At 52.1% G+C, this 21,920-nt stretch overlaps 1 protein-coding gene across 1 annotated transcript in view; it reads right to left on the bottom strand.

Moving 5' to 3' along the window:
* Nucleotides 1–1,131: 1,131 nt before the first annotated feature.
* SCN5A (sodium voltage-gated channel alpha subunit 5) overlaps nt 1,132–21,920 on the bottom strand; it is a 103,809-nt gene continuing 83,020 nt past the window's right edge. The window contains exons 20-27 of the mRNA XM_029243674.1: nt 18,748–18,921; nt 14,896–15,018; nt 12,775–13,056; nt 10,590–10,643; nt 9,863–10,000; nt 9,090–9,194; nt 7,632–7,902; nt 1,132–4,588 (exon numbers count right to left, since the gene is read on the bottom strand). Coding sequence (XP_029099507.1) covers nt 3,348–4,588; nt 7,632–7,902; nt 9,090–9,194; nt 9,863–10,000; nt 10,590–10,643; nt 12,775–13,056; nt 14,896–15,018; nt 18,748–18,921 — 2,388 coding nt within the window. The 3' untranslated portion in view covers nt 1,132–3,347. The remainder of the gene's footprint in view (nt 4,589–7,631; nt 7,903–9,089; nt 9,195–9,862; nt 10,001–10,589; nt 10,644–12,774; nt 13,057–14,895; nt 15,019–18,747; nt 18,922–21,920) is intronic.

Raw genomic sequence — 21,920 nt, 5'->3', positions numbered from 1 at the left:
AAAGTGGACTGTCTCTGCCCCTGTTTTGACCAAGGGACCAATACCAAGGGTTTCAGGATGCCAAACCATGTGTCTCTTGTATGCAGATGGCTTACAAGGGAAATGGAGCCGGACATGGGGACCCCATAGTCACATCAAGGATAGAAAAAGGGGTCCAAGGGAACCTGTTGCGAGTGGGTTTCTTGCAGAGAACTGTCATGAGTTGTTTCCAGGACCCTGTGGCTTTCTTCTGGGGGATGGCCTGTGTGTGGAGGGTGCCACCTTCTAACCCTGGCCTGCTGAGGGGGGCTTCCTGGGCCTTCTTGGAGAGCTTTGACACAGAGGACTGGGCCTCACTGGGGCTCAAGTGGACCAGCCCTGGGACCTGGAGGGAGGGTTGCTCTGGTGGTGGCCTTGGAGCACATTGCTGCTGGGGCCTGGCCGCGGGCCAGTGTGGGTGGGGCAAGTGTGCTTAGTGCTTCCTGAGGACCAGAGGCAGCAGGCAGAGAGGACCTGTGTGAGCCTCCACAACAGGGCTACCGGGAAGGTCCAGGGGCTTGGCAGGAAGAGGCTGGGAGTAGACCCACAGGTGCCCACAGGCAAAGGAAGGGTCACGGGGCACCCGGAAGAGTGCATTCCTAGGGCTGAGGAGACTACCGGGAGAAGGCCCAGTAGGGAGTCTCCAGAAAGCCAGAAGATGCCCGTATGAGAGTCCCCTCTGGCCGTCCAGCCACCCTATCTCCGACTGTCGTAGGACTGGACACTCTCAGGATGAGGCTAAGATGGTATTTACAACAGGGTGGCTGAAGGCTGCTGTTTCACCCAAGACTGAGTGGAAAAGCCCCAGCATTGGCCTGGTTTTTACCTGGGGCCAGGGAAGATTGTCTCCACTGAATGAAGCTGAAAGGGACAGGAAGAGGCAAAAATAAAGGCTGGATTTGATGACACTGGGGGTCACCTTTGTTTACATACTGGCTTTGCGGGTATCTGCAAAAAAAAAAAAGTATGTGTAAATATATATATATATATATATATATATATATATATAAAACTGAATCACTTTGCTGTATACCAGAAACTAACACAATATTGTAAATTTGTAAATCAACTATGCTTCAATTAAAAAAAAAAGAACAGAGTCCAGGCCAGGTCATGTAAGCCATTTATTGGTTTGTTTTAAAAATACGTATCTCATTTACGCACGAAGTTTGGTGAGAAGTGCTTGGGTAGTTCAGACAACGGCTGGCACTTGGTGCAGCCAGCGTCGTCTGTCAGCGGCTGGCCCTGGGCACCTGCCTCAGGCTCCCAGGCTGTCCCCACACATAAAACCCCAGTTGCCTTCTGGTCAGCTGGGCCTGCAGGCCGGCCGGCCTCCCAGCCTCATCCCCGTCCATGCAGCAGGCTCTGGGTGCCAGGTGCCAGGGAGGGCACACACCTCTCCAAGCCTTAAGAGCACAGCACAGAGAGCTACAAAAATAAGATTTCCACTCAGAGAAGTGTCGCTGGGACAGTTAAAAACCACATCCCACACTGGACTCAAAGGGAACATGGGAGAAGAGAAATCACTGGGGTGGAAGGGGGTGGAGGCTGGGGCTGCCACCAAGGGAACCCAGGTGACAAGAAGAAACATAATACTTGTCTCGCCGGCAGTGTCCCCTTAGCTCCCCACGGCCAGCTCCCTGACGGCTCGGCGAGGTAGGTTAGGACAGCCAGCTTCCGGCTTCCCGGGCTGCCCTGAGAGGTGGCTGCCGCCGGGTGGAGGGCGGCTTTGCTGGAGAGCGGATTTGGGCAGCCGAGCCCCTGCCTGCACAGGCTCCACCAGCCACCACTGTCACTCTCAGGGTGACAGTTCTCTACATTAAAAGATTTGCATATGCTAAGTAGGATTGTCAGCAGCTGAAGAGGCCCTGGGGGTGGTAATTGGACTAGAAAAAGTATTTTTCCCTGAAAAGGCCTGCTCACAAGACCTATGGGCAGCCTGGCCGCTGCCCCAGAAGGTCCTTGCGTGCGGGTGCCACCAGGACCCTGGGCTGAGCGGGAGGGGCTGGTCCAGGGTCACACTACTCCCTTTCCCAGGGGGCCTGGGGTCCATTCTCCTCCCAGGGCACAGGGACTGGGCCTGAGCCTCCTGAGGCCTCTTCTCTGCACAGGGCCCAAACAGCGCTCCCCACTCCCATGCCACTGCATCTGGAGAGGAGCTGGAGGCCACACGGGCATCCCCTCACAGCTGGGCAGAGGCAGAAAGGTCCGGAGAGAGAGCCTGGGTGATGACAACAGACTCCCTTCTCCACATGGGCCAGGGGCCCCTGCTCTGAGGGCTGTTGTGTTTCTCAGCCCTAACCCCATGGGCTCAGCCTTCTCTTCCTCGCCTGTGGGGCAGGGCCGGCCAGGCTGGGCAGCAAGGACAAGCTGGGTGGCAGGAAGTGAGTGGGGCTCCTCCCTCAGGCCCTTCGTTTAACGTTAATACACTAACAGAGGCCACGCTCTCCAGGGAAGAAAGGCAACATCAGTGCCGAGGACCAGCCCTGGGACCCGGGACACTCTCTTCTGGAAGCTTGTTCTATCTGTAGAACTGACCCCAGGGTGGCCTGCATAAAAATACAAGGGGAAAATGGACCTTGGGGACAATGGAAGGCCAGGATGAGCCCCGGCTGACAAGAATCCCACCCATGGGGGCCGGGAGGAAAGGCCTGTCTCCCTTAGGCTAGGGCAGAAGAGGCTGCCTGGTGCTCACCTCGGGGAGCCCAGGCCACACGTGGCCTGTGTCTGGCCTCTGTGTGTATGAGAGTGTGCACACGCATGAAGGGGAAGGGGTTCAGCCCTCTTGGCACCTTAGCCCAACCCCTGGGCAGTGAAGGCCTGTGGGACCCACACTGGATTTCACTTTTGCTTTGACAACAGAGTCCCAGCAGCTCCATAGACACTCTTGTGCAGAGTTAAGAAGAGGCAGCGGGAATTGCTGCCGATCCGTCCATGAAAAAAGTTAGTTCTTTGCTCAAGTAAAAAAATATCAAATATAATAAATTTATGAAAGCCCGTTCACAACACATACAGTCTCAGTTTTGTATTTTGTCTCAGCAGCTGGGATGGAGTTGCTTGTCAGAGCCCTGGGGTGTTGCCTGACCAGACCCTTCCACCAGGACTGGTACACTTGGGGCCTCTAGGGACAGGCCAACCCGAATGGCTGGCTTAGCCAAATGCTTCCAGCCGTCAGCATGGTGCACAGGACTCTGCCTTGTCGGCCCATGGGGCTGAGGCTCATCTCTCACTCCTGAAGCCCAAAGCAAGGACAGATGGCCCAATGGCTGCTGGTCTGGGGCTGCATTCGGGTTTGCCATGACGCTGTGCGCTGGCCCACCGGGGCACGCTCACACGACAGATTCACGGTCCCTGTCTGGGGACGGGGGGATGTCCGCGAGATCCTCGCTGGGGCTGTAGTCAGATGCCCGTGCCTGGGGGTTATCGCTGGTGGCCCTGGTGACGCTGTCGTAGGAGGGTGGGAAGGACGTGGAGGAGATGGAGGAGCTGGAGAGCGGGACAAGGCGCTGGGAGAAGTTCTCGTTCATCATGTAGGCGATGAGGCCCTCCTGCTCGGGGGCATCCTCCTCGGAGAGGCCGCTGCCGCCCGCCTGCTGGCGGAAGAGGAAGGAGGCGTGCTTCATGGAGCGCCGCAGCAGGTGCCTGCGGAAGGCCCGTTGGATGATCGAGGCCGACACCTCCTCGTGCTTGCGCCGGAGTGTGGTGGTGATGGGCTCGTACGAGATCTTGGACGGGTTGGCCGCCATGAACTTCTCCTCCATTTGGATCTTCAGGGCGTCCATCTCCCCAGACTCGCCCAGGACCCTCTTGGTGAAGGCAAAGAGGATGTCCATGCAGTGGATACGGTCCCCACTCACCATGGGCAGGTCCATATTGATGAGGCTTATCTGGTTGGGCTTGGCGATTCGGAGTGGCTCAGACAGGGCGTCAGCAAAGTCGGACAGGGCCGAATACTCAATGAACTGGGTGGCCTCCGGGTCAAACTTCTCCCAGATCTCATAGAACATGTCGAAGTCATCCTCGCTCAGGGGCTCTGTGCTCTCCTCCGTGGCCACACTGAAGTTCTCCAGGATGATGGCGATGTACATGTTGACCACGATGAGGAAGGAGATGATGATGTAGGTGGTGAAGAAGAGGATGCCCACGGCGGGGCTCCCGCAGTTCCCCCGGGAGCCGTTGCTGTTGGGCAGGGTGGGGTCGCAGTAGGGAGGCCCCGTGTTGAGGATGGGGCTGAGAAGCCCGTCCCAGCCTGCCGACGTGGTGATCTGGAAGAGGCACAGCATGCTGTTGGCGAAGGTCTGGAAGTTGAACATGTCATCAATGCCAGCCTCCCACTTGACGTAGGCGAAGTTGGCCATGCCGAAGATGGAGTAGATGAACATGACCAGGAAGAGCAGCAGCCCAATGTTGAAGAGGGCGGGCAGGGACATCATGAGCGCGAAGAGCAGCGTGCGGATGCCCTTGGCCCCGCGGATCAGCCTGAGGATGCGGCCGATCCGGGCCAGGCGGATGACTCGGAAGAGCGTTGGGGAGAAGAAGTACTTCTGGATGATGTCTGAGAGCACAGTGCCTGTGGGAAACAATGCAGACTGTGGCCACTGATGGCATTGCTGTCCTCCCTCCAGCCCAGCATCACTGGGAGGGGTCTCTGTACAGCGAGGAGCCAGGAAGCGGAGGCCTGGGTCACCTGGGGCCTGCAAGGACCCTGCCTCCACCCACCTCTTTGAGGCTCCATTGCTGCATCTGTGGTCCAGAAAAGGAGGACCTACAGTACCTGCAGCTTTTGCAAAGTGCCTTCTTAGCTCTCCGTTCCTGAGTCTCCTGAGAACACATGCAGAGCCGTACCAGGCCCATCTTCCAGATCTTGGGTTCTGAGGCCTCAGGGGACTTTCTCAGCATCTTGGTGGCCCACCTTGGACGAGAACTCGGGAACTTTTAGCTCCTTGCTACTCAAAGTGTGGTCCAAGGACCAGAAGCCTGATCTCCTGGGCACTTATCAGGAATGCAGAATCTCAGCTCCGCCCCAGACCCACTGTGTTTTAACAAGCCCAGGTCGTTTGTGCGCACACTGAAATACAAGAGGCACTGGCCAGGCAGTCGGCCCACTCCCCGCACCTCACCTGTCGCATCTCAGCCTCTCTGAGGTGCCTCCTATGACCCTCTCAACTCTGCTAGCTGCCAGGCCTGCCCACCCATCTCTACTGACTACTCTGGATTTGGAGTTTCAAGGAGCAGGGATATAAGTTATAGGAGAAAGAGTGGAATACACTTGCCTCATATTGGCCCAAGTGACCTTTCCCGACTCCTCATATGATAATAATGTCACTGGCTGACATATGTCCAGTGTTCACTGTCAATAGGGCACTGGGCTGAGCAATTCATACCCATCCATTTAGCCCTTCCAACAGAAGAAAGGGCTTACCCTAGGAGGAAAGCTGATACCATCATCCTCATTTTCTGGAAGAAGAAACTTACCCAAGTTACCACCTAGTCAGTGAGAAGCTGCGATTTGACTCAGACCCTCTGGCTCCAAGTTGACATGTTAACTATGCCTCTCTGGTACACAAGCTCTGGGATCACTAGGTGTTCCTGAGGACAGACTGCACCTCCTGGAATCTCTGAGACTATGCCTCAAGGGCTCTGTTCCTGTTCCTGATACCCGCATTCTCTAAAGCTTCTCTCCAGTCCCACCAGGCACAATCTCGCCCTCACCCCTGCCTGGGACCTCTTGGAGCATTTCCTGACCTAACTTCCAGCTTCTAACCATCTGTCCATTACTGCAGCCATAGCAGCCCCTGCTTTTGCCTCTGAGTCACTGAAGGCAGGGTCTGAACATGGCAGAAAGATGAAAGCCAGTCACCCCAAGGCAGAGGTCTGTGGAGGCAGGGTCAAGACTGGGCCCTGAACACAAGTGACAAAAGAAAAAAAATATTGATAAATTGGACTTAAAAATAAAAGCTTTGTGCTTCGAGATAACAACCAAGAAAGTGAAAAGACAACCTACAGAATGGGAGAAAATATTTGCAAATCATATATCTGATAAGGGACTGGCCTCCAGAATATATAAAGAATTCTTACAACTCAATAAAAACATAAATAAGTCAATTAAAAAACTGAGCAAAGGATTTGAAGACATTCCTCCAAGACATTTCTCTTATTATATACCAAGATATACCAAGGAAAATGACCAATAAACACATAAAAAGATGTTCATCATCATTAGTCATCAGGGAAATGCAAACCAAAACCGCAATAAGATATCACTTCATACCCACTAGAGTGGCTATAATTAAAAAATACAGAAAATAACAAGTGTTGGTAAGGATGTGGAGTAATTGGAACCCTCATACATTGAGGATGGGAATGTAAAATGGTGCAGCCACTTTGGAAAACAGTTTGGCGGCCCCTCAAAATTTTAGGTTACTGGTTGCCAAGGGGCTGGGGAGAGGGAAAATGGGGACTTATCGCTAAATGGGTACAGAGTCTCTTTTGGGGATGAGGAAAATATTCTAAAATTAGAGTGTGATAATAGTTGCACAGCTATGTGAATATACTAAAAAGTACTGAAGTACACTTGAAAGGGTGGATTTGTGTTATGTAAATTATATCTCAATAAAACTGTTGTTAAAAAAAGAACTTGGGCTCTGAAGTTAAACAGATATGGGCATGTGCTATGGTCTGAATGTTTCTGTCTCCCCCTAAATTCATATGTTGAAATCCCAACTCTCAAAGATGATGGTATTAGAAGGTGGGACCTTGGTAGGTGCTTAAGTCATGAGGGTGGAGCCCACATAAATGGGATTAGTGCCCTTATAAAAGAGGCTCATGGAGCTCCCTAGCCCCTTCCACTTTGTGAGGACATGGCAAGAAGGTGCAGGTTATGAACCAGGAAAAGGACCCTCACCAGAAAACATTATTATGCTGGTGCCTTAATCTTGGACTTCCAGCATCCAGAACTGTGAGAAGTAAATTTCTGTTGTTTATAAGTTACCCAGTCTGGTATTTTGTTATAGCAGCCTGAGTAGACTGTGTATGAATCCTGTCTCTGCTTCTCCCTAGTTGTATGATTTCCCTGCCTCAGTGCTGACTTTATAAGGTAAACTGCATGAGGCAGGTGATGTCTGAAGGAAGCTGGCACATACCTGGGTGGCTAGACTCCAGAATTTTCCATCTCCAGGGATAACTTCTACTTTAGAGGGCCACCTGCCTCCCGACTCTGGAACCTCTTCCTCCTTCAGCCTAAGGGGCAGGCTTCCCTTGGGAAGGCAGGAAAGCCCCCACAGGTCCCATTCCCTTTCCCAGACTCATCCTTGAAGCTCTCCAATCAGAGAGCTGTGTTCCAGGGTTCCAGGGAGGGTGGGGCCAGGAGCGGGTGCTGGGTCCTCTACCAGGTTGGCCCCTTGGCCTGATTGGGCCCTCCCAGATGTGTGTGTGAGTGTGTGTGTGTGTGTGTGTGTGTGGGTATGAGATGGGGGTAGAGGCAAGGAATGTAGAGAGAAAAGAATGTAGGAGCCTGGTGTACTTGTTATGGTGAAGTACAGATCCAGGGCTGGAGTAGAGGGAAAGTCCTGGCCTGGGGAGGGCTTTTCTGCCCAGCCAACTTGCATACCCACCCACGATGGAGAGGATGACAACCACGAAGTCAAAGATGTTCCAGCTATTGGTGAAGTAATAGTAGCGCAGGGCAGCCATCTTGATGATACATTCGCCTGTGAAGATGGCTACGAAGAGCAGGTTGATCTTGGCCAAGATGTTGACCTTCTCAGGGCTCTGGTCATCTGTCTCCACCATCATGGTCACCATGTTCAAGCAGATGAGAAACATGATGGTGACATCGAAGGCCTGCTTGGTCACAATGTCGAATATGAAGCCCTGGTACTTGTTCTGAAAGGAGGGGCAGAGGACGGGCTCAGCAGGGGTCTCAGACAGGCTAGCACGCCCCCATTGCTGCCTCTCAGCCCAGGCCACCTACCCTCCTACTTCATCCTCTGGGGGGGGGCCAATGCCCCCAGACAGTCACAGGAAGAAGAAGAAGTCAGGATGCTGGCCAGCCTGGCTCTCCTGCTGAAAGCTCCCTGGGCTTCCAGGCCCAGTCCTAGGCTCTCTCTTCCCTGAGACCATCTCTGATGGCTCTTCAGAAAGGGACCTCTCTTACCCCGAGTTTCCTCAGCACATCGTTCATCATGCTTCCCTTTTTGTTCCCACTGTCTGAAGGCTCAAGGTCAGATTTAAATTTCAGTCCTAGTAATTGTCTCAGTCCTCAGGTTAACAAATTTTCTCCACTCTTTTTATGGAATTTATTTTATTTATTCTACTTGGGACTCCCCCGGTGGTCCAGTGGATTCTACTGACTGTATTTATATGTGTCTTTAATTGTAAGATTATTTTGGGGAAGAGAGACAATTATAAATAAGTGAAAACACATGTGTGCGCATGCACACACACACACACACACACACACACACACACACACGTACACACACAAGTAACCTAGAACCGAGCATGGAGAACAGGAAAGTATAAGATGAAATGGATGAATTAGATGCAAAAACTGGGGCTGCCACTTACAAGCTAGTGATTTAGGTACCGTTCACCTAATTAACCTCAGTACTGCCCCCATCCTGCTCCAATACACACACACACACACACACACACTTTTCTGGGCCAAGGGAGTCAGCCTAGCAGAGAACCCAGCACCCCTCTGGGCCCCACCTACCAGGGAACTCTACTGCTCAGGGAGTTGCAAGGATGAGGTTATGCACGGGGGTGGGGGCAGGCTGCCCTGCACTCCCTGGGGAAAGCCTGCAGCCCTGCAGGGGAGAAGGGGGCTCACTGAGAGGTTCCTGTGGGAGGGGAGTGTCCCCTGGGCTGCCATAGCTGTCTCATGCCTTCCCCTCTATCTCCGTGAGACTGAGGCCCCTGTGTGTGTCCTTTCCTGGACAGGCTGAGGGCCCTAGGCTGGGCCAAAAGACTATGAAGAGGCCCTGATAGCTGGTCTTGTGGCATGGGGCCTTCCCAGGGTCCCCTCAGCTGGTCCTCCCCACTCCCACCAAATCGAGAGCCTGACTCACCAGGGGCCGTGGGATGGGCTTCTGGGGCTTCTTGGAGCCCAGCTTTTTCATGGCATTGTAGTACTTCTTCTGCTCCTCTGTCATGAAGATGTCCTGGCCCCCTAAGTGCAGAGAGACAGGCACCAGCTTCATTTTGGAGTTCTCAGAGCCCCCAGCATGGAGGGCACAGGGATCTCGCCTCCTTGATGAGGATGCCAGGGTTGCGCTCCTCCGCACTTCCTCTCCCGGGGGAGAAAAGTGTGCCTCTATCCTGCACCAGAGATTCCCCCCACCCCCGGACCTGCTTCTCCTGAGTCCCTGTCCCCATTCTCCTTGAGCTCTCTCTGACTTTGTGACTTGCAAATCCAGTCCCTACTCCCATCCTCTCCCCTGCCCAGCTCAGCCACCTTGGAAGTTCTCTCTGCCCACTTGGTTTGCCTGCCACCCAATCATGGCCCCTCTGATGGAGCTCCTGGAAGACCCTGGCCTCTGTGCAGCACCGCCCCCACCATTGTCCCTGATCACGGACCAGGTAAATAGACACAACCCTCACCCCAGGTTCTCTTAGGAGCCTCATCTCTCAGACTACGGCAGGCGTGGGGCCCCTTGTTACAGGCTTACAGCCCTAAGCAGGTCACATCATAGACACACCCCTCTCCCACCCTATCCCAACAGGAGCAAGAAGAGGACCATCCCCAACAGGAAGGAAAAATGGGGCCAGGAGCTGGAAAAGGCTCCCAAGTCCCTGGCATCCAGCCTTGCCCTGCAGCCTGGGGAACCTGCGCTCTACGTATCTTTTTCTTCTGTTGGTTGAAGTTGTCAATGATGACACCGATGAAAAGGTTCAGGGTGAAGAAAGACCCGAAGATGATGAAAATAACAAAGTAGATGTACATGTAGAGGTTGTATTCCCACTGGGGCTGCTCTTCATACTAGAGGGGAGAAACCAGACGGGAGGTCAGACAGGCGGGAATGGGGGTGGGCTGGCTGGGTGTGTCAGAGGAAGGTCACCACACAGGGTGTATGTCTGAGTGTGTGTGATGGGTGGGTGGGGATGGAGTTGAGAAGAGTGGGTGGTGGCAGGTGATAAGGGCAGGCATGCTGGGCTCAGGGCTGGCACAGCGTCCCTGCATGGCTCCTTCCCCTGGGCCACTGGGAGGTTTGAGTATATAGGGGCATCTCTCAGCCTGCAACTGTCAGTGTGATGGGGGTGGAGCACAAGGACAAAGGAGAAACTTGATTTATGTCTCTGTTGGTTCCACCCCATCCTCCTGGGGTAAGACTTTGATTCAACTAAATTACAGTGAATTTAATTTGAAAGATATTTGTAAATTTGGGGACTCCTTGGGAGACCACACAACCTTGCCCCAGGGCCAGGCCTAGGCATTCCAGAGAGGCTCAACTCTGGGTTGACACAAGAGACCTGGCCCTTATGGGATGTAGACCCTGATTCCCTGGTGGCCAAGAAGCTGGGAACCTCGGATGCCTGACTCAGGCAGAGAGGCCAGTGTGACAACCTACCCCCCTGGAGTCCACAGCTGCATACATGATGTCCATCCAGCCTTTAAATGTTGCCTGGAAGGAAAAAACAAAAGTAAGGAAATCATTTAATCCTGCATCTATGGAGCTACTTAGGGCTCCTGTCTGGGCAGATGAGGCCAGGAAATAACCTGCTACAAGAAGCAAGCAGTCCATCCCACCCTTTCAGCAGTATCCAAATGGCTGGGTGGTCAGGGAAAGGCCTCCTTGTTCAGGGCTGAGGAGGAGGGGAAGCCAGCCAAGCAGACACCCCAAGAAGGTCATACAGTGGGGGAATAAACTTCTTGATGTTGGTCAAGAGACTTCCCTTCAGATCCACATTCATTTCAGATTCTAAAATGACACAGAAGCGCACAGCAGGTATCAGGGAGAGAGAGGTGGCTCTTGGGCTCTCAGTTCTTACTTAAGGTGGACTCCAGGGCTGACCTGGTCCCCTCTGTCATGAGCCTTATTGCTTCTGCTTCATAGCTTTTCAAAGGAAGTCCCTGAAGAATCCCAACCTTCCCTCATACTTAAGGGGGTCCTTTTGCTACTGGTGTGTTGGCAAATGGCTAACAAATGGCTTTCCAGAAGAAAAAGAAAAGCCCTGATTGTTGCGTTTGCCAACTTCTCTGTGTAAATACTCCCATCATTGTCATCCTTAAGTTGCCAACATGTCATTACCGAACACAGAGTTGGGAAGAGATGCACAGGAGCACAGCATTGTAATATTTCCACTGTATGGATATAATAGGTGTGAATAACCTCAGGAGCATAGATGATAATAAATGGTAATGGTGAGTTCTGATTTCGTTTCAATATCATTGAGTTAATTACAAGTTTAAAAAATCTAATTTTTAATAATGGCTTGCCAAATATTGGAAAATGTAGCAATTGGCTCTTGTGAGTCCATACATGCCAGCGCTGGCATGGCACACAAGGCAGGAAAGAGGAGGCCGAATAGGACAAGGTCCTGGCACTGGCTGCATGGACTGCCCAAGTCTGGGATGCTATGATGATTCAGAAAGAGCCTAGGGGACATGCTTGGTGGTGAGATCAATTGCCTAGCGGACCTCACCTGTGTCCTTGGCAAAATCCGATCGTGTCCTGAGCCTACTTTCAGGGTATAAGCTGGTCTGCACAGACTTTCCACGTCTAAGAGTTTTCATGAGTCAGGCAGGGCAGAGGGAAACCAAGGCAGCCGCAGAGAAGGCAACTGCTTCAGCTCCCTGTGCCACGGGGCCCTCACCTGTACAGAGAGGCCTGGAGATGCTGTGGGACCTGCTGGGGACCACCCAAGGTTACGAGATGCCCGTGGCCGAATTCTTCCCAGCCACTGTGCGGTTCTGTCTGCAACAGAAAGGGGGCTTTCCTTCCAAGTTCTGACATTCAGAAGGGACAGTCACAGGGATGGAAGGCGCTCTGAGTTTGGCTCTAATCATGTTCCCCACGAGGCATTTCAGGGGAGTCGCTGGAGAAAGCTATCCCTGTGATTTAAGAGGTGGGTGGAGGTGTGAGGGGATGTGCCAAGCTTCCCTCTGTTCTGGGGACTAGAGACAGGTGTCTGGGCTTTTGGTTGGGACAGCAAGAAGAACAAGCTGCAGCTTTGCATGTTATGGTTCAGATTGATTTCTGTTGTCAAGGTTATTTGTATGCTGTGCATTATAATCACTGAAGCCACTGTCCTCACAAATCAATGGAAACTTCGGAAAGACTGGGGAAGGCCATGAGTGTTTAAACATCACACATCTTGCACATTAGAGATGAAAGGAAATATATTCTTTTAACAATGCAGGAGGTATCACTACCTTTTATAACAGAGGGGTGGCCAGAGTCACAATTTTGATAACAGTTCAGTCCCTGGGTGTCTATGGTCGTTCGCTTGCAATCTGTGCCATCGTACTGCCAAACTGACTGCTGTCTGGGGAGCTGGTTCTGCCGTAGTGCTGAAGCCCCATGCCATACTTGGAGAATGTAGCATCTTCCTTAGAATGGAAAATCTGGGGCCTTCCCAAGCAGCCAAGAATTCCCTGGAGAATCCTAAGTCTCTTTTGGGCAACATGATCCTATCGTGAGGATCCAGAGTGGCCTTGCTCTCCCTCTCCTGCCCACAGCACAGGGGAAGGTGCCTGTTGCTGGTCAGCCGGTAGGAGGAAGGAAGGCCCTTCCCCACCCCCACAGGACTTACCACCTGCAGAAGGGCCAGGTACCCGGCCCCCACGTTGTCAAAGTTGACTTTCACCTTGGTCCAGTACAATTCGCCAGTCACGTTGAAAGATGCACAGTCGCTCTTGTTGTTCACGATGGTGTAGTTCAAGGGCAGGTCTCCCTCAGTCTGGTTGATGCATCTCCCAAACTTCCCCGCGAAGAGGTTCACGCCCATGATACTGAAGATGAGCCAGAAGATGAGGCAGACGAGGAGGACGTTCATGATGGAGGGGATGGCACCCACCAGGGCATTGACCACAACCTCAAGTGGGCAGAGAAGAGGCTCAGTTCCTGGGGGTGCCCAGAACACACACCCTTTTCAAGAGCCCCAGCCTACTGAACCTCATGGGTATAGGTCCCTTTGGGGGTGGGGAACAATTCCTGTCCCCAGTGAAGGGGAACCCATGGCTGGAAGCTCTGGTGGGCAGCGAGGGGAGTGAGAGAGAACACACACGCCTTTTGCTTTGCACCCTAAAGTCTGACACAGCTCAGAACATCTGCCTTTCCCTTCTTGGCTCTGCCCGGAATCCATGACCTTCAGACTTAATTTTCAGCAGGGTCTGTGCTGGATGAGTATGCCACAAGTCTGATGAGAAAGGGCCTCTGGAGATACACTCTCTGAGCTAAGCTTCTGGTTTCCTTTGGGGTTGCTGCTACTGGGATGGATGGGTGTTCTCCTGTAAAGTGTGCCCAGGGGACCTCCGGGTGGTACGTCTGGAGGGTGCTCTGACAGCCCTCCCATGCTGCGGTGGGAGCAGGGCTGGCAGGGTGGGTGGTGTGCACGCTCCCTGTGCCTCTGCCCTCCCCAGGGAGAGGCTCTCTGACCCCATGGGGCCATGGCCCCATGCTCTTCATTTAAACTCACAGCACCCAGGAGAAGTATCCTTGGCAAAAATAACTGGGGACTCCACTCCAGTGAGGGAGCTAGTTCTCAGCTGTCTGTGAGCCAGGAACATGTTTGCCACACAGACTAGGAGCGGAGCTGGTGTGGGGCTGGGCGGTGGATGTGGTAATGCTGACACACGCAAAGAAGGGGGTCGGTCCGTGGCCCCCCAGCAGGCATGATGAACCTGGGAACAGGGTGGGAAACCAACTCTCCCGTTTGCCCTTCTCTGGCTCTGTGGCCACAGCAGCCACAGCAGAGGCATTCCTGGCAACTAGTGTCTCCCCCATGTCCCCTTGTCCCAGAACAAAATGTCCTTGCTCCCAAAAAGACATTTAACTTAGGTCGGATTATTCACTTGTGAATGGCTTCCCACCAGAAATAAACAGCCTGCTTCTCCATGGATTGGGGGTGTGAGCAAAGTTCAAAACCATCAACCAAACTGGGGCTGTGTAATGGTGCCTGCGGGGTCAGTGAGAGACACACAGATGTGTCTGCTAAAGTCACAACAGAACTGTGAACATTTTGTAAAAACAAGAAACAAAAAAAACCCCACACACAAACACATGGGTTCGTTTTCTTGCTATATAAAATGGATAATGTTTTTTCTTGGTGGGCTTTTCAATTTGCCTTATATGTGCACATTCTTTGGTAAAATTTGGTGACTTGAAACAAGCGCAGAGGGCTCTGCACTTAGAAAATAGTGCCAAAGAGTTTACTAAGCAAATACAAGCTGCTCTCTCATGGTGAGAATACAGCTGGCTCCTTCCTTGCTTCCTTCATCCTCCCTAGCACTGCCCTACTGCCTATCACAGACAGAGGGAAGGCAGCCTGGGATGGCCAGGAGGCAGGGGACAGGGATGGACACATGGAGCCGGGGCACACACAGACACGAGGCCCCGCTGGAGAGCAGAAGCCGAAGGGGCCCTGGGCCGGTGGGGCTGGCTGCAGCTGAGACGGCTGTGCCCCAGGCCTCACTTCCTCTCCATTATCCAGGGCTCTCTGGCCCTCGTGGAGCCCACAGGGCTGGGGGTGGCAGGCCTGGGGGGAGGTTCTCACAGCTCTCCATCTCCGAGTGCCACCAAGCCCAGCCGTGCTTCCTGGAGATCCTGCACATGCTCCCACCGGGTCAGGGCCGCCTGGACAGCAAGTGGGCCTGCAGGTCCCCTCCATGGAGCCACCTCCCACTGCCCCTGTGGGAAGAGCCACCCCTCTTACCCTCATGCCCTCAAATCGTGACAGGGCTCGCAGGGGTCGGAGCGCACGCAAGGTCCGCAGTGACTTGATGGGGCCCATCTCAGCAAAGCCCAGCGCATTGGCCACCAGGCTGATCAGCGAGACCTGTGGGAGGCAGGGTGGGAGTGGAGCCACGGGGACAGCTCGAGACAGTGGCAGGGCTCCTGGCCCACCGAAAACAGGCTGGGTGTGAGAGAGCCAGCAGGTCTTCCTGTGTCCAGTCTTTCTGATTCCCGGCTGGATCGTCTTCACAGGCTGTCCTGCATTGGGCCAGACTTTCCGCAGCCCAAGAGGCTGGGGGCAAGCCCAAGCATGTCCCAGCTTTCAGACCTCCACCGAGGGCCTGCTGTGTGCACTTCACACACACACATACACACACACTCACACGTCTGTAATAGCCGCAATCACCCCAGGACTTGGAATGCACCTCTCAGTGCTACAGATGAGAAAACTGAGTTCCAAAGCCACCCGCTAGTGTGGAGGAGCAGGGCCACAAAGCCTGCGCTTTAGGTCCCATGTGCTTTCCTTCAAGTCAGATTCTTGGGCCTGTCCGTTCCCTGCCCCAAAGTAGACTCTCTGGGGAAGAAGGACTGTCCTGAGTTGAGTATGAGCAGACAAGACAATCCTGGGGCATTTCCCCAAAGCTGGACCTCACAACATTCTGCGGTCTTCAAAGAAGGGAAGCGCAGATGGAGCCCCTGAGGGCCGTTCTCTGCTGTCTGCTTCCTCTGCCCCGCCCTCACCAGGGCATTTCCACCCAGCGGATTTTATCCTTCTGAAGTTCCAGGGGCATCCAAACCCTTCTTATGTCACTGCTGGCCGGTGATCACAGGTTAGAAGTGGCCTCCTGCCTGACCTCGCCGGCAATCACCATTACCACCACCCTAGCACTGAGGGCAGCCTGACGGTGGCGAGGGGCCGCAGGCGGGGCCCTGACTCCCGGACCCTCCTCCCAGGCTTGGAAGCAGCAGGTTGGGAGAAGTCTGGGCAGAGGGGCTTGGAAGAGGAAGACTCCCAGGATGGACTTCTGTGCTGCCCCCACCCGGGAGAGGATTAGGGGCATCTCTCAGGGACTTGCTGCTGAGGGCAGCCAGGTCCGGCCAGTCTCCCCGCCTAGCTCCCAGCAGGCCAGCCTTGTCTGTTGCTTCCAAAGTTCACCCTGCCTGCTCCACCCAATGTCAGTTGATGGCAACTCCATCCTTCCAGCTGCTCAGGCCACAAGCCTTGGCATCATCCCTGCCTTCTCTCTGTCTCTCACACCCTACACCCAACCCATCAGGATTTCCTGTTGGCTCTGCCTTCAAAATATGTCAGAAGTCCAAATATTTCTCACCGCTTCCACTGCCACCATCCTGGCCAGGCCGCCATCATCTCTCCCCTGGATCACTTCCACAACCTCCCAACCTTCTCCCTGCCTCCACTCCCCTCCCCCACCACCCTGACAGGGTGATTCTTTCATAACATGAGTCAGATGATGTCGCTCTTCCGTCCAAAGCCCTTCAACGCCTCCCCATTTCATTCTAAATAAAGGCCCATGGTTTTCAAAGGCTGCATCCGTTCTACCCCATGCAGTCTGGCCTCATCTCCTGCACTTCCCTTCCCCACTCCTCTGCTCCAGCCACTCTGGCCTCCCTGCAGTTCCTCAAGTATCCCAGGCACCCTCCTACCATAGGACCTTTGCACTGCTGTTCCAACCTCTGTTTGGAATGTTCTGCAGACATCTGCCTGGCCAACCCCAACCTCCTTCAAATGTCACCACAGTGAGCCCACTCTGGCCAGCCTGTTTAAAGTTCTAATCTCTGTCTTCCTTTCCCTGAGTCCTGGCCCTCCTAACCCCCTTCCCTCTCTACTTCCTTTTCTCCATGTGTATACATCACCAGCGTAATATAAAGCTGGCTCATGTATTATGTTTCCGGTTCACAGTCACCTTCCTGCGTGCAGGCAGGGGTTTTGTCTGTTTTGTTCCCCAAGATCCTCAGCATCTACAATAGCACCCACATACAGTAGATGCTCAATACTATCGAAAAAATGCATGAATTGAACACGGAAACATCCTTTTCCAGACCTTGAGGCCTGAAGTCCACCATTCCCATGAAGTGTGGGGATGGGGGGCATGGCCAGTGTCTGGAAAGCTGGATTCCAGCACCCACTTCCTTCTCCTTGACCTTGGGCCAGGCCCTTCTCTGCTGTGAGCCTCAGTTTCCTTCTCCACAGGCTAATTCTCCAATCTTGAGAATTTCAGGCCCTTAGGCCTGGCCTCAGTGGAGTTCCCCAAGGTGTTGGGTGGTGGGAGGTGGGTGGGCTTCCCCAGAAGTCTTTGCAAACTCTATCTGGCCTGCCCTGGGGGAGTCCCAAAAAGCTGCAGGGACAGCTGGGTGAGGGGGCCTCAGGGCAGAGCTGCCAGGATCCCAGGCCTTCCCCCGGCCCTTCGGCAAGGAGGCTTCAGGGGTCCTTTCCCTCATCTCAGGGAGGCTCTGAGGGCTCCAGGCTGTAAGAGCGTCCTGAGCTCCCCCCATCTCTGCCAACCCAGCACCTCTCACCCCAGCATTAGCATCGGCCACTTGGGGTGATGAAAGAGGCCTGGGCTGGAGGCCCAGCAACGTGGATCTCTGTCTCCACATATACTCTAGCCCACGGAGCCATTCAAGTTTGTCCTCCCACCCAGGCCTGGACCCTGGCCAGGCCCACTGGCAGCTGAGCCCCTCCCTTTAGCTTGTGGGCCCAAAGTGGGGACCAAGCACAGGCCTAAGCTCATCTATAACTATAGGAAGGACAGCCCCTGCTGGTGGGCAGAGCTACGAGTGTCTTCTGGAAAGCTCTTCCCAGCTGCAGATCCTGACCCACATCTTGCTGTGCGAGACCCACCACAACCAGATGATGAGTCCTCGCCTGAGCCCTCCGCCATGTTCCCTCCGCCCTTAGGGAGCACAGATCCAAGGCTGCCCTGCATTCTGAGTCTCAATTCTCACCCCGCCATGGCTACCCTCCCACCTGACTGTGCTCAGGAGCCCCACAAGACCCTGCACTCACCCTGCTTGGTACCCAGAAGTGTCCCGGGGCCTGGGGAACTGTGGGGCAGGGGCCTCCCATTCCATCTGCCAACTGGGTGCTCAGGGGATATGCCAACCTCCTGCCCCAGGTCCCCTGGGCACACCGGAGGTCAGGCAAGCCCTGCCAGCTGCCTGATCACCCAGGGAAGCCACCTGGAACCCCTCAGCCAGTATTCATGCTTTCCTCCCCACAGGTGACTCCAACCCCTCTCATCCTCCCCAAGTGGTACCTTCTACCTGAGCCAGGAGGATCTCCTGCCTGCCCAGCACCTTTTCCCAATCCCGTGCCCTCTGGCCTTTGGCTCATTCCATCTCCTATACAACACCTCCTCTGTGTGTGGACATGTAGGCTCTTAACCGGTCATCTGTGTAGTGGGCCTGACAGACACTTCACAAGGTGCCGTGGTGAGGGCTGCAATACAGGCTCATCGCTCCCCCTTCTGGACGTCCTGAGAGGGTGGGACCCCACTCCTGCCCTGGCTCACACCGCTGCGGGAACTGCACTTCACTGTCCCCCGTGGTGAGTATAGTTTCTCCCAGAAGCCTAGGTTTCCCTGTGTCCCCAGTCGGGGGTTTTGATGGCAGAGCCCAGGTATCCGCTCTGTGACCCCAGACTCAGGCTTCCTGCCCCTTTGCCCACCCCGTGGCACAGCCAAGATGCTCCACTTCGTCCTGCTGTCTCCTGCTGCCCTGTCCTTCTGTCCTTCTGTCCCTCGGCCTCAGCTCCTTCTCACACTGGCAACGGGCGCCCCCCTCCTCTCTTCCCTTCAGGGTCCTCACTTACATCCACAATGAGGAAATCGAGCCAGCACCAGGCATTGGTGAAGTACTTCTTGAAGCCATAGGCCACCCACTTGAGCAGCATCTCCAGCACGAAGATGTAGGTGAACATCTTGTCGGCATACTCCAGCAGGACCTTGATGGTCTTCCGCTCCTCCAGGTAGATGTCCTCGAAGGCCTCCAGACCAGGGTAGACAAGGTAGACATGATATCCTGACCCAGCCAGTCCCACCCCGCACAAGCCTTCATCTCTGACAGTACCTGCTGCCCAGGAGGGCGGGGCAGAGGGGAGCCATGTCGTGGAGGGGATTCCTGAGTGTGCCCTCTGAGCCGCGTGTGCACCATTGCTGGCTTAGGAAATGATGTTATGTGGTGTGTGGACAACAAGGCAGAATGTGTAGTGAGAATGCTTCTTCCTTCACTTTAAAGAGCAAGTCTCAGTTCAGTGCTAGTGCATTGTTAAGACCTCTCTAAAACAGCTCAAGGCCTGCTGCTAGAAACAGCATACACTTTCCCCACCCCCTCTACTCCACTGTGTTTTTACTCAATTTACTTTGGCAATTACCTACTTTTCATACGAAACAATATTTGTTTCCAATGACAACGATCATTCAAAGTTGCCCTTTAAAATAAACTTATTTAAACAAACAAAAAAACAGTGAATGTTCATCTAAGGCAAAATTTTAAAGAAATGATAATAAAGGCGGTTTGTAGATATGAAGATTAGGAAACACAGGACTAGATGAAGTCAAACCTCCTGCAATTCTCAGCATCTGGGAGTCAACATTCCTAAAATGCTAGAAGTTGTCGGTCTTTCCCCACCTCCTCACTGCTGCCTCAAGCCAAATCCCCGAGCCAATAGAGAGACTCAGATGGCCCCGCTGCCCTCTTCTAACTCCAGGCTTCTGATCTGTACCTGCCCCTCCTGAGTTACCTTCCCCTATCCAGAATGTGCTCTGAGGCTCCCAGTCTAGGCAACTGAATGCGTCACTGAGGGCCCCAGGGAGCTGCCTCCACCTGTCGCTCTGGGCCTCCCTGTCTGACTGCAGGGCCCCTGTGAGCTACAGTGATCCAGGGGGCCGGTGCTGTCAGCAGTCAGATTAGCAGACCACATAGCTAATCTGGTCCATGTAGATATGACAACAGGATAATTCAGGCCCCAAAATGGACTTTGGGAGTTGTTCAAGACAGAAAGTAGGCCTGTTTTTTTCTGAGTATAAAAATTTATGCGTCCTATAAAAAATGAAATAATACAGAAATTATAAAAAAAGAGAATAAACAACAACAAAAAAACCAAACAACCCAATCAAAAAATGGACAGAAGACCTAAATAGACATTTCTCTAAAGAATACATACAGATGGCCAATAGGCACATGAAAAGATGCACAGTGCTAATTATTAGAGAAATGCAAATCAAAACTACAATGAGGTACCACCTCACACTGGTCAGAGTGGCCGTCGTTAAAAAGTCCACAAATAACAAATGCTGGAGAGGGTGTGGAGAAAAGGGAACGCTCATACACTGTTTGTGGGAATGTAAGTTGGCGCAGCCACTGTGGAAAATAATACAGAGGTTCCTCAGAAAACTAAAAATAGAATTACCATATGATTCAACAATCCCACTCCTGGGTGTATATCCAGACAAAACTATAATTCAAAAAGACACACGCACCCCCTGTGTTCATAGCAGCACTATTCACAATAGCTAAGACATGGAAACAACCTAAATGTCCATCAACAGAGGAATGGATAAAGAAGATGTGGTACATATGTACAATGGAATACTACTCAGCCATAAAAAATAATGAAATCATGCCATTTGCAACAACACAGGTGCAGCTAGAGATTATCATACCAAGTGAAGTAAGTCAGAAAGAGAAAGACAAATATATGATATCACTTCTATGTGGAAACTGAAATATGACACAAATGAACCTATCTATGAAACAGAAACAGAATCACAGACATAGAGAACAGACTGGTGGTTGCCAAGGTGGGGGGATGGGTTGGGAGAGGGAGGGAGTAAAAGGTTGGGGTTAGCAGACGTAGGCTTTTATATACAGAATGGATAAACAACAAGGTCCTACTGTACAGCATAGAGAATTATATTCAATATCCTATGATAAACCATGATGGAAAAGAATATAAAAAAAAGAATGTATATATATGTATAACTGAATCACTTTGCTGCACAGCAGAAATTAACAAACATTGTAAATCACTATACTTCAATTAAAAAAACTGATTAAAAAAAAGAGAATAAAAGTCATCTCCAATTTTATGACACTAAAGTAACCTCTGCTAACATTTAGGTTAACATTCTTTCAGCCCTCACTATTTGTGTGTATATATTTGAGTGCACGATTTTATAAATAGGCTAAAATATTTTGCTTTGAAATTTCTTTTTCCATGAAACAATCTTTTGTGAACATTTACCTACTAAGTAATGTGAATACATACAAGATCTATCATTCTTTTTAAAGGCTGTATAATATTTCATTATTTGCATATACTACTGTTAATTTAGCCATTGTTTCCAATTTATCCCTAGTAGAAACAACATTGCAATGAGCACAGTGTCTGATTATCTTGAGGATAAATTTCTAGAATTGAGGTGCCAGGTCAAAGTTATACTTTTGGTACAGATTAGGAAAAGGACCTCCAAAAAGAGACACCAATTTGAGACTCTTTCCACAGTGCATGAATGTGGCTCTTTCCCCACCACCCATACTGGTGCAGTTTCTCCTTTGTCACATTTCCCAGACTAATGAATGAAATTTGTATTTGTTACACTTTAATTTATCTTATTACTAGTGATACTGACAGCATTTCCTTGGATATTTGCAGTGTTCTCTTTATAAATTGCCTGTTCATGTCCTTTACCTATTTTTTCACTTGATGGTCTGGTTTATTTGGGGACATTAACTCTTTGTTTTATATACTTTATCCTAGTTCTGTGCCTTTAAATCTTGTTTACTTTTGTTTACCGTACTGAAGTTCTATACTTTACTTTCAATTATATAATTTAATATATTTATATCATTTGTTATGATTTTCATTTAGTAAAACCTTTGGCATCATGTTAAGAAAGTCCTTGCCAGAGACTCCCTGAACAAGATGGCAGAGTAGAAGGACTTGAGCTCATCACCTCTCATGAAAACACCAAAATTACAACT

Source organism: Monodon monoceros, unplaced genomic scaffold (genome assembly GCF_005190385.1).
Source record: "Monodon monoceros isolate NGI ecotype Baffin Bay Population unplaced genomic scaffold, NGI_Narwhal_1 Super_Scaffold_3, whole genome shotgun sequence".
Lineage (NCBI taxonomy): Eukaryota > Metazoa > Chordata > Mammalia > Artiodactyla > Monodontidae > Monodon > Monodon monoceros.
Note: the sequence above shows the minus strand (reverse complement) of the source record. Positions and strands in the feature narration are given on the sequence as shown.